The sequence below is a fragment of the Pristis pectinata genome, chromosome 18, assembly GCF_009764475.1.
Source record: "Pristis pectinata isolate sPriPec2 chromosome 18, sPriPec2.1.pri, whole genome shotgun sequence".
Classification (NCBI taxonomy): domain Eukaryota; kingdom Metazoa; phylum Chordata; class Chondrichthyes; order Rhinopristiformes; family Pristidae; genus Pristis; species Pristis pectinata.
In genome coordinates this window covers 24,824,279-24,836,886 of record NC_067422.1, presented here as the reverse complement: position 1 = coordinate 24,836,886, position 12,608 = coordinate 24,824,279, and the positions used below count along the sequence as shown (strand labels likewise).

Genomic DNA, 12,608 nt, shown 5'->3' with positions numbered 1-12,608 from the left:
TACAAAGGAAGCAGATGGTGCCACTGCATACAAATTCTTTCTGGGAGCATGGTGCTCTCCAGGCCCAGTGACAGTGAATAGATATTACAGCAGTATGGCTTACTGGATGAACCTCAGGTGATACAGGAGTTAGCATTACAAGAGCAAAAAGGTACTGATCACAGAAAGTCTGACAGTCAGCAGTAGATATGTTGCAGCTCAACGCTTGCAATAGGAATTGTCTCATGAACTTCAACAACTGAATACAAGATAAAATGTGACAGACAGTAACAGACTGCAAGAAGACAAAAATAGGCTGGATGAATGGGTGGACAAGTGGCAAATAGAATTTAATACAGAGAAGTGAGAAATAATACTTTGGGAGAAAGAATAAAGAGAAACAATACCGCTTAAATAACATAGCTCTAAAGGGCAGGGACAGAGTGGCAGAGCATGTTGATAGAGTGGTTGGCAAGGGATCCTGGGATTCATAAATAGAGGCTTAGGGTTCAAAAAACAACTATTACATTGCACCTGTAAAAAAACACTGGTTAGACCACAACTGGAGATTATGTCCCATTCTAGTTGTCTGATTTTAGAAAGGATGTGAAGTCCTGGAGAGGATGCAGAAAAGATTTACTAGAATAGTTCCAACGATGAGGGATTTCAGCAATAAGATTGGTTTTAAGAAACAAAGATTTTTTTTCTTGGAACAAGAAGGTTGAGAGAAGATTTGTTAGAAGTATACGTCTGCTTCAGGTAAGTTGATAGAAGGAAGCTATTTCCACGGTTCAAGGACCAGGAACATTGATTTAAAACTTTGAGCAAAAGGTACAAGGAGTTGGGAGAGAAAAAAAAAATTAATGCACAGTTATGATTCAAAACTGACTGCCTGAAGACACAGTGGAAACAATCAATCAGGGCTTTGCAAAAACAATTGAATAAACACTTGACAGAGAATTTTGGGGAAAGAGTTGGGGAACAGAACTAATGAGATTGCTCAACCATGAATTGGCATAGTGTCAATGGGCCAAATGGCCACTCTGTGATCCTATGATTGTGTTGTGGAAAATTTCAGAACACCGTTCACTACAACATTAAGCTTCATCCTTCAGTGGGAAGGATTAATCCTCACCGCTGTACAACAGTGCCAAGACAACATTGTGCAGATGAAAACACATTCACTCCCTTTTATTGTGTTATCAGCCATGAATGCCCTTGAATTGAATATATAACATAAGCAACAAAACAAAGTAACACCTACGTATGGAAAAGAAACACTGTAACAATACCAATCTTTGTCCAAACATGCATTCAAAGCTCCAAAGCTCTGTTTTTTTTAATCCAAAGATGTCTGCAGAATTTATACAAGGACTCAGATTTATTACACATAGCATTCACTTCACTGTGGAACTGTTTTGCTTTGGCTTTTCTCAATGATACATTAATAAAATATGAAGGATGGTGAGCTAGAAGTTGTACCATGCCTGAAACATGTGAGAAAGTGAAGAGCAAGCAGTATGTTGGATCATTTTGACCTTTGTTAATGCTTCATGTAAACCACCGTCTCAACAGAGGCACCAAACAATATAATAAATAGCTGAACTGTCAGGACAGAGCAGGAATGTAGTTCATGAATTATGTTTACTATCAGCTGTAAAACAATCAACACAGAACCAGCTAATGGAGTTAAACTTGTTACATAGAACCAGTGAATTCTGAATACAGATACAGGTGAAGAGGGAGATAAATTATTGCCCATCATTCTTTTATAGCTACAGCAGATGAATATGCAAGGAGCCTCGACTGTTGACCTCAGATGAAAGCAGAGGACTGATCAGGTGCAATAAGAGGAGGGAAAAGGCTGAATTGCCAAAGAATGCAAGACGCTGCTTTACAGTTCTCCTTCGCAGCCTGACACCAACCCAACCAACGATTCCCACTGAAGAGAGGTCTCCAAAGGGAACTTTCCCCAGGGTGACTTTGGCAGAAAGAGAAAAAAATTCCATTCCAGTGAGATGCTGGAAGGATCCTCTGTATTTCACTAATGACCACAAGTGGCCCCTATGCCTACCTTCTATCCACTGTATTTTGATAACACAATATGGCCATTCTATCCTACTTTCCCTGCTCTGTAACTCATGTTATAATCAGGTATAGACATCAAACAATATGGGCAAACTTTGAACAATTTGATTTTAAAACTCTAACTAAAAGTGGAGCTGTGTGGGGTGGGTGTGGTGTGCAAGTGTTGGCTGTGCCGAAGAGCAGAACTCCATTGAGCACAGAGCCAGAGTTATCATGCATAATTGAACAGACCGGGCACACTTTCTGCACAAAGGCCTTTCCTTCATTTCACTCTGTGCTACCAGTGCAGAGCTAGCACAGGACATCAGTAGGGCTGTGGATCATGGAGGAGGAGAAGGGGGAGGGTAAGCAGACAGAGGATTGAGATAGAATAAAGAGACAGTCAGGTAAAATGAGTCACAGTCATGGGCATGGAAAGGATCAGACTGCAGTAGGTCAGAGAGAGGATAGGAGCTTGGTCAGGGTATTTTGGAAAGAAGTTCTAATATTCGAGTTTAGTTTGTGGAAGTATGAACCAAGAAAACAAATCAATGAAAATGGTGGAAGCTGCAGTCTCCCCAGCTCCCCTTTAGTTAATAATGGAGACTTCAGACTTCTGGTTAAGGGGTGATTTGGTGGCCAAAACCTGTACAGTTGGCAGTCTTCACAAAGGAAGATTTGACTTTCACCAGTAACATCACTGCACATCTTGGAGACCACATATATTTGCAAAGTACCTTAATCTAATTTGTATCAAAATTGGCACCAAAGGTCAATCACATTTTGATGAAGTTCAATCGCAAGTGCCCAAAAAATTGCACTGCACAACAGAATTTCTAGGCAGTTTTCTAAAATACATTCCAATCCTCCAAAACAAAGTATTAAAGAGCTTCACAAAAAAAGTTAATAAACTTTGCAATGTGAAAATCTTTTGTTTTTCTAACCAAATTCAGGGCAGTCTTCACTCTGCCTGCTGCCTAGGTGTAGAGAGGGCTGTTGGCTAGCTGACAGGAAACATAGTTGTGGTGAAAGATTGCTTTTTGAATTAGTAGGAAATGTACTCTGGTTCCCCAGGGATTGGTGGAAGAACTACTGGATTTCTTAATATACATTGATCTCTTGGACTGTACACGACAGCTGCCCTTTCTCCAGAGCAAACATTGCTCATTCCTTTGAGAGAATGCAAGTTGATTGTTTTCATTTGGAATGGAATATTTTCTCCTGGTGGTTGACAACCACTCAAAGTGGGTATGCTACTACAGAGCCAGCGACTTCGGTTCAATTCCGGCCACTGCCTGTAAGGAGTTTGTACGTTCTCCCCGTGTCTGCGTGGGTTTCCTCCGGGTGCTCTGGTTCCCTCCCACATTCCAAAGATGTACCAGTTAGGAAGTTGTGGGCACGCTATGTTGGCGCCGGAAGTGTGGCGACGCTTGCGGGCTACCCCCAGAACACTCTAGGTAAAAGATGCATTTCACTGCGTGTTTCGATATACATGAGACTAATAAAGATATCTGTCTTATCTATCTATCTTATTTGGGTCCTGCACCTCTGCATATTCTATTGAGGCTCTGAACCTGTGGACTCCCTGAGGAACTGGTTTCCAACATTGGCTGCATTTTAGGTCGGCAGAGTTTGTCACATTCCTGCACTCTTGTGGAATCTGGTACACCTCATTATGTCCTTATCACCCAGTTTTTAATGAGAGGCTGAACATTCTGTCTGCGTGGTGGAATAGTTGCTGGATGAGAGGGCTAAGTTGCATTGCTGGCATGAGCTGGATTTGTTTCTGCTTATATACAGGACCATCTCCCACTCCACTCCAGGTGAGTCCCATATGAGATGCCAATGGATCAACCTTCGCAGATACAGCTGAGCTTAGTACAACCGAGAAGACCTCAGAGGAAGACCACCAATAAAATGACTAAACTTATAACTGGTTTAGTTCAGAACATTATATACATATATAAATATTTAACCTATTGTATAAATTTATATGTACTAATAACTGATGGTTTGTATGGGCTTATTTCCTTTTTAAAGGGGAAGCAGCTTTGAACCAAGTGTACCATGGAATGACCATGATACATTGTTGTACCAACCACTTCTGTTCAGTTATATACCTTCAATAAAGTATCTTCTGTTCATAACTCCACCTCTCATACGAGCAGGAACACCAAATATCTGAGACACGACATACCCAAAAATCACTTCCGACGGCAGACCTGGAGCAACCTAGTACAAGTCCATTACCCAGTGCCATTTTATTACATTTTATGTGAGGTAGGATTTCTAGGCCACAAACTTTTGCCTGTTTATTCAGAAAGAGTAAATGCGTAGCAAGGAAACACTTCAATATGAATAAACCTAGTCATTGCTATCTCTCACCATTACTTATTCTGCTGGAATAACTGCAAAGACAAACAGGAAAGCTTACATCCTTCTATGGTTTTTGAGTATCAACAGTACATAATTCAAAGCACAGCTAAGACAATACATGTTAAAAATCAAGGAAATCTCTTCTACTCACATATATCGGAGTTCAGATTCTCTTCGAACCAATATATCTCTTATCCGTTCAATTTTAAATAGCTCATCCTCAATGTCATCCACTGTTATGGTAGAATCGGCCATTGATATAATATCTGTCTCTGTAACAGAAATGATGAAAGGAATTGCAATGATAACAGTGAAATAATGGAAATATTCAGGCAGCTAAGCCAGCAACTGTGGATAGAGACACAGAGATAACATTTCAGGTCAATGACCTTCCATTAGAAAACCCTCCACTAGGAAAAGTTAGAAATCAAAGATATTTTAAGTTGTAGAGAAGGTGAAGAGATGGAGAGAACAATATCTGTGATGAAGTGGAGACCAGAGAGACTGATTGACACAAGCAGTGGCAGTGCCCGCTGAAAGAAAGAGTCATAAAGACTTTAATAATAGCTGGTCTGTCTGGAGGTGGTGTAATGGGGATGGGAAGAGAGGGAAAAACAATGCTGACATCATGGAATAAGAAACACTGTAGTTGCTGGAAATTTGATTCAAAAGTGAATGCTGGAAAGACCCAGCATTCTGTGATAGAAACTGGAAAGGCAGGTTATCTGAAATTGTTGAAAACAGTGTCCTGAAGGCTGCAACAATCCTCGTTGAAAATTAAAATTCTATTCCTCAAACTGACTTTGGGTTTTGTTGGAAGAGTGCAAGAAACCAGAAGATGGAGGTCAGGGTAGGAGTGGGATGCAGAATTAAAGGGGAGATTTTCTGGAAACTGGTCATCCAATCTGCATTTGGCTTCTCCGATGTAGAGGGGATCTCATTGTATACACTGAAAACAACTTACTAAATTAGAAGTACAAGCCATTGGCTGCTTCATCTGGAAGGAATGTTTGGAATGCTGTACAAAGGGAAGGGAACAGGTAAAAGTGAAGCTGTTGCACCTCCTGCAGTTACATAGGGACCAGGGTATGCAGAGTGGTTATGTGTCTGGTGATGACATCATGTTGAAGGTGATGGGAAAATATGTAGGACAATCCATTGAATATGGAGGCTGATGGAGTGGCAGGTGAGGAGAAGGGGAACCCTCTCTTTGTTCTGGGAAGTAGAACAGATGCTGTCAAGAGCACCGTCAATTGTGGTGGAGCCATAGTTAAGGAAAAAGGAACGTGTCTCAGAAGCACTGTTGTGGGGCCTTCTTCACACTAGATATAACATGGCCAAAGAAACTGAGAAAACATACAAGAAATGCAGTATCTTCAAAAAGTTACAATATAATACATTTTAAGTCAGCTTTTAAGCTCTTGTGCAACTTATACAAAAGAGGATATAATTTGTTTAAACCATATGACCTTCTGACTCAGTTCTTGAATGATATTTCCTTAAAAAGTCAAGGAACCAGTTCAAGAACCACCTTCTTCTACATATAGCTTACATAGTCTTGATGTTTTTATAGGTAATCCACAGTTGCATTAAAGAAATACATAAGACCTGCAAGTTCCTTAACTGCCAACATCTGCTCTGTCATTCATTGTAAAACCAGGCATCAGGCTATCCCATTTCCAAGTTGCTGGCATTTTCCCATTGTTCAACATCTCCTTTTGATAACCACCAAGTCTTTATGGATCTCATCCCCTAATTTCTTCCAGTATGCCATGATAAATACTGGCTATTGCCAGCAATAGGCTAAGATGAATAACACAGTAATCTGCATGTTTTCCTTAACATTTTGTCCTTTATGAACAGCATACTATTTCTTCTCCCTTGAAATAACATTCAGATATCAGCTGTCAAAGCAATCCAAGATTAGCTAATTATAAATGTTATCCTGACGTTCACAAAAGTTTCCTGTTTCGAAAGGTTTACTTGTTCATCTTTCTTGTATGGTTTATTTCTTGTATGATTAAAACCTTTCTTGTATGATTAAAAATGTTGGGGAGGGTCCATATTCCGTCAGATTTTACAAAGTCCCTCTGAAGGATAGTCTAACAACATTACTACTTTCTGGCTTCAAAGCAGTCAGTCAGTATCCAAACTGAGTATCAAGAAGTAGTTACGAGAGACTGTGCAATGAAGGAATTAGAGTCTTCAAGTAGACAGACAAAGTATCTTTGAAATAGTAAATAGAATGATTTTACATATTAAACTAAAATGAAGGAACCCTTTATTTCCATTATATAGAGGGAATAGAGTAACAGACAATTGAAGAGGATAAAAAACTGAAAGAAGATACGAAGACTAAATATTAAAAGAATGTTCTCTCCCAATGTATTTTCAGAAGGTACATTTTTGAACTTCCAATGTTTAATTGTCTAATTATGAGACATTAATTTTCTTAAAATAAGTTATTTCTCAACATCACCACAGAAAATCAAATATATTTTGAAGGATAACAGATGAAAGTGTTAATACATTAATATCCAGCAGCAGGTGTCAATTTGAGACTGGCATGTGGTGATGTAGTACCATAATTAAAATGCATCCCATGGGCAAATAAAAAGGAAAAATGACTGACATCCAATGTGCTGGTATCAAAGCATCAAATTCTGGCAGCAGTTGTTTACCCAGTCAGCTATCATTAAGATGCAAGGATCACATGGAATACAACAGATAAAACAAAGACAGAAGAAGGAACATTGAGAGAAAAGTGAAATCATATACCTTTACCATGAAAATTCAATAATAGTCCTTTATTCATTTGTTATTCTGCACATTATGGATGTCACAAAAGCAAAGTGATAGCAAGGTACATTTTACCTTATTGCAAAAGCTTTTGTGGTTTAACAGATTAGGTGCTGTTAAATAAACTGAGGCAGCTTGGTGGTGCATTAATCCTTAGGTAATCAGTTGAACTAATTAGCCTATTACAAAGAATTCAAGGAATTGGGTACACATTTTATGTTTTGAGCAAAACTGAGAAATAACTTTCAAAATATAATAAAATTACATGGGTTATATTACAATTCATGTTTCTGATATAAAAATGTATTTAACCATAAATCTAGAACGTTCAATAAAACAGCACAGCTGTGAAGAATAATAGATCATTTTTTACCATCCTGTTACCAACATGAACCATTTTCCTTTATGCAATTAAAATGACAACCTGGCACATATCATCAAAAAAATGAGAATTCTAAAATCAGTGTTACCGTGAGTTACCAGTTTTTATACATCACTGAAAATTGCTTGCAAAAACTATACTGAATGATTTAATAGTTTTACTGGTGTCTCAGTAAGTTAAGAATTTTTTTTGATATGAAAGAAATAATATGCTTACTTGTGTCTGTTTATCTAAGAAAACAGACGCAACTTCTAGAAACTTTCTGAACCAAAGCAATCAGCAGAATCTCACTATAAAAATCTGGGTGATGGACAGTTTTGTGACAGGAAATTTGTGATTTAAATCTTCAACCATGGTGAAATATCACAAAAGCATAATCTCAAGTGGTTTGGGATCTGTTTAAAACTCCCTTTTTTGTTTAAAGTCACTTTGGTCAGTTCTTCCTGGATTTTGCAGATAGCACAAGTGAAAACAAGCAGTAAAACTATACTTAAAACAATCAAGCTGAAAAGGACTCTGCCTTTTCGAAAAACAAATGCTCTCTTGCTCTATATTCTGTGTTTTCCTCTCACAATCTGACTTATGTTACAAGCACAGATCACATTATCATCATCAATGAGTGCAAAAACATTTAAATGTTTTCAAGTTTGTTCAAGCTGGTTAAGCATTTTGCTTTGGGTGTTCACTGAATCCTAGAGAACAAACAGAGGTCACTCAGTTCATCATTCCCATGACAGCTGTCTGAGAGACATCCAATTACTTCATTCCTCTGCTCTTTCCCACAACCCTGAAAAATTTCTTCAATTATTTATCTTGTTCCCTTTTGGAAGTTATTGAATCTGCTTCCAATCCACTTTCAGGTAGTGCTTTTCAGATAATACAACACCTGTACAGTTTATCATCCTCTCACCTTTGGGGCTTTTGGCAATTACTTCACATGTATGCATTTTGTTCATTCACCAGAAAGAGTTTTCTTTATTTACTCTTGGTGGTTTTGAACACCTCTATCGAATCTCCACTGAATCTTCTCTGCCCCAAGGAGAACAACTCCAGCTTCATCACTGAACTTTTCATTCTTGGTATCATTGTAGTAAATCTCTTCTGCAACCTTGCCAAGACCCTGATATTTTTCCTAAAGTTTGCTACCCAGAATAGACCAGAATAACCCTCTACACTAACCAATATTTTATAAATTAACATAGCTCCCTTGCTTATATACTCTCAACCTGTATTTATAAAGCCAAGAATTCTATATGACTTTTAACACCTTTCTCAACTAGACCTGCCATCTTTAAAGTTACTCTGTTGCTGCACCTCCTTTAAAATTGTACTTTTTGATTTACATCAGTTCTTATTCTTCCTACTAAAAAGAGTCACCTCACTCTTTTTTGCATTACGTTTCACCCACAATCTGTCTATCCATTTTACCTGTACGTGTCCTTATGATGGCCACTGCACCCCACTGCTTACTATATTCTTGTGTTTTATGCCATCTGCAAAGTTCATCATCTGAAACATTTCCAAGTCTATAACATACATTGAAGGAGCAGTTGCTCCAACATTAATGCCAAAGGAACACCATTCATAGTTCTTTCCAATCTGAAAATCAATTGTTCACCTCAACATACTTTGTGGTGAACACACTGTTTGTAGTGAAAGCTACTGGCCTTTCATTGCAAGGATTTTCTCCATTTATATTTCCACACTATCCCTAGAAATGTTGGTCTATACCTTCCTCCACTTTAATGGAATAGCAGATACAGAATAAGCCTGTACATTGCCACAGCCGATCTTAAATATTTAACCAGTTAAAATGGCTTTGGAGGAAAAAGAAACTACTGATGACTTTGTAATACAGAAATATAACAGTTATGTTGTAGACTAACAATCTAGCTGTTGAAAGTTCAAATCTTACTATGGTAAGATGTCAATTGAATGCCACACCCTAAAGACTAGATTCTGTCAGAAAAGGCAACTAAACTGTAAATATGTCATAAAAACAAAAGTCTTCAGGTTAGTCATAAAAGTAATCACTATATCCTATGAATGTTCCCTACCAACACCTTCTCAGGAAAACTATGGACAGGCAATACATGTAGAATTGCTACCACCACTTACATCACAACAAACAACAATTAATTAATGGATGCTACAATGGTTGATATTAAATCTGACATTGGTGGTAGAGAAATTGCTTGAATCTTTTATTAAGGAAATGGCAACATGGCACTTGGAAGATAAATGTGGGACTGGGCAGAGATGCAATGGATTTATGAAAGGGAAATCATAAGTGACTAATCTTTTGGAACCCTTCTGAGGTTGTAACTATTAGAATAGACAAGGGTGAATCCATGATGTGATGGATTCAGACTTTCAGAAGGCCCTTGATAAGGTGCCACATGAGATTATTAAATCAATCTATATCAAAGATTTGGATGAGGGGATCATGTATAATATATTCAAGATCGCTGATGAGACTAAGTTAGGTGACAGTGTGGGGCTCCAAGGTGGATATAGAGAGGCTTCATAGAATACAGACTGGGTAATTGAATGGGCAAGGATGGCAGATAGAATATAACATGAAAAATCCACTTTGGCAGTAAAATAGAAAGGCAGAGTATATTTTTAAATGGGGAGAGACTGAAAGACATTGGTGATCAAAGTGACCTGTATACGAATCACTGAGAGTTTATATGCAGATTTAGCAAGCAAATAAGGTGGTAAACAAAAAGTTGGCCTATGTAGCAAGAAGATTTGAGAGACATGTTGGGCCAATCACATAGGCTCCTGGTGAAACTGCATCTGCGTTCAGATATAGCTTCCCTACCTAGAAAAGGTATACGTGCAGTAGATGGAGCGCAGCAATGATTCACCTGGTTAATTCCTAGGTTGACAGGTTTTTTTTGTATGGAGAGATTAAGCAGGTTAAGCACATACTCTCTAGAGTTTTGAAGAATGAGAGATTATCTCATTGAAATGTACATTTAAAAAAAAAGGAGATTTGACAGGTCAAAGCAGAGGTGATGTTTCTCCCTGCAGGCATCCTTAGAGCCAGGGATCACAGTCTCAAAATGAGAAGCTGCCCCTTCAGGACAGTGAGGAGAAATTTCTTCACCCAGATGGCAGTGAATCTTTGGAATTCACTACCAAAAGGATTGTGGAAGCACAGTTGCTGAGTATATGCAAAACACAGATCAATAGATTTTTAGGTACTACGGTGATCAAAGGTATATGGAGTTAGTGCAGGAATGCAGCACCGGGGTAAAAGATTCATTGGTGAAGCAGGGACGAGGGGACCAAATGGCTTTTATTTATTTCATTTTTTTAAGCAGTTCATGAAAAGTATTTTGAATATTTTATTTCAAAAAATTTGCTCAGTTTTCCCTGATCCATGTCATTCATGGAGCAAGAAAGTGGAAGGTAACTTGTATTATTTCTTCAGTCGGGTAATATGCCGTCTCAGGTCAGCTGGAATTGCTGGCAAGTGCCTGGATTGCTTTGCCGCCGTCAGGAACTCCCTCAAAAGGCAACAAGAAATAAAAGAATATTTTGCAGATGTGTGGCATGACTGACTTACACAGCAAAAAAAGATCATTCCACACACCCAGTTGTAACAATCCAGCCTATCAATACTCACCAAAATTTAAGTACTTTTCAATAAGTCAGTCCAACCCATCCACTTGTTTACATCTTTCTTTCCATCTCTCATATGCTGTGTATTAATTTAAGAACTGATCTCATAGCTACTTCAAGTGATCCTGGGAGACAGTCCAAACTGCATAGTTTTATTAAATTTTATAGGGTTGAGTTGAAATAGAGATCACAATACTTATTGACTGATTCACACAGTATATCATCAAAATGATTTTCCGGAATGTATGTTCCTTGTGAAAGGCCAGAGGTAAAATACAACAATCTTGTTTTCCATTTACTTATATATTATGAAACATTTATTAAATAACAGCAACATATCACAGTAATAAAAATAGTCATTTTTGAAAAGTAACAACCATGAAAGCTTATATTCTAATAAACATTCATACTGCAAATTAGAATTTAGTTTATTCAAAGAGTAAACTAACATTAGGTTACTCACTGCAGTAAGGTGCAAAAGGCTTTCTACATTATGTCAGTGCATTGGCTATGATAGAGGACTTTCACTCCTTCAGTAAACAAGTTAAAAGCCAAATGAAAACAGTGGTTCTTTGGAAAGATATTCTCAATAAATGGAAGTCTGATGATCAATCCTGAAAAGTTAATTTTGCCGGGTGAATTGCTGTTGATGATTTTGTCATTTGTACTGGGTAACATGCAATTGATTGCTCTGCAAATGAGAACAGAAGCAAATAGCAATCAAATCAAAAAAAGATCAAGCATTTATATAGCAGCAATTTTCTAAATTTTTTTTAGACATGTTCAAAAATATTTGGAAATAAATTCCTGATAACCCATAATTAATCAACAGTGCATTAATGGATACTGCATCTCTGTTACACACTTTTCCCCGAGGATGCATCTAATTTAGTTACAAAGAAATTATCTTTCTTGTATCATCAAGACTTGGGATAGTACTGCTGTGGCATGAAGCACATACTTATTTCGGGGGCAATGAAGAAATTAGATAGAGGTGAGCTGGCTATTGAGTAAAGCTCTTGTAATTTGTTTCATCCTTACAAAAGTGACTCATGAGTGAGATTGTGAAATCAGGAGTAAAGTATTTTCCCTAACCAACAGATATTGTCATACAAGATCTTGTAAGATCCAATAAACACAATCTAGATTCTAATCCAGTTCCTGCCAATTCTTTTAGACTACGAAAAGATGTACTTCAATGCTAAGTATAAACCTCTCATTGCATTGCTCCCAGATCAAAAGCAGGCTATGTAATATACTCTTGATGTAAATATCTAATTCTCATCGTGTATACAACTATATTCAAAATTGCTATAATTACAAAAGCAGTGTTAATGGCAAAGTGTGATGCAAACATCATCATTCAGACAAA

At 37.7% G+C, this 12,608-nt stretch overlaps 1 protein-coding gene across 4 annotated transcripts in view; it reads right to left on the bottom strand.

Moving 5' to 3' along the window:
• The window catches only part of zgc:171844 (uncharacterized protein LOC100151763 homolog), a 48,282-nt gene that overhangs the window by 34,549 nt on the left and 1,125 nt on the right, over window positions 1-12,608 (bottom strand). For 3 of the 4 annotated variants that reach the window (XM_052032806.1, XM_052032805.1, XM_052032808.1), the window contains one exon: window positions 4,574-4,694. In XM_052032806.1, the coding sequence (XP_051888766.1) occupies window positions 4,574-4,694 (121 nt within the window). Of the gene's footprint in view, window positions 1-4,573; window positions 4,695-11,699; window positions 11,928-12,608 lie in introns of all 4 variants that reach the window. The other variant, XM_052032809.1, reaches the window with a different exon arrangement.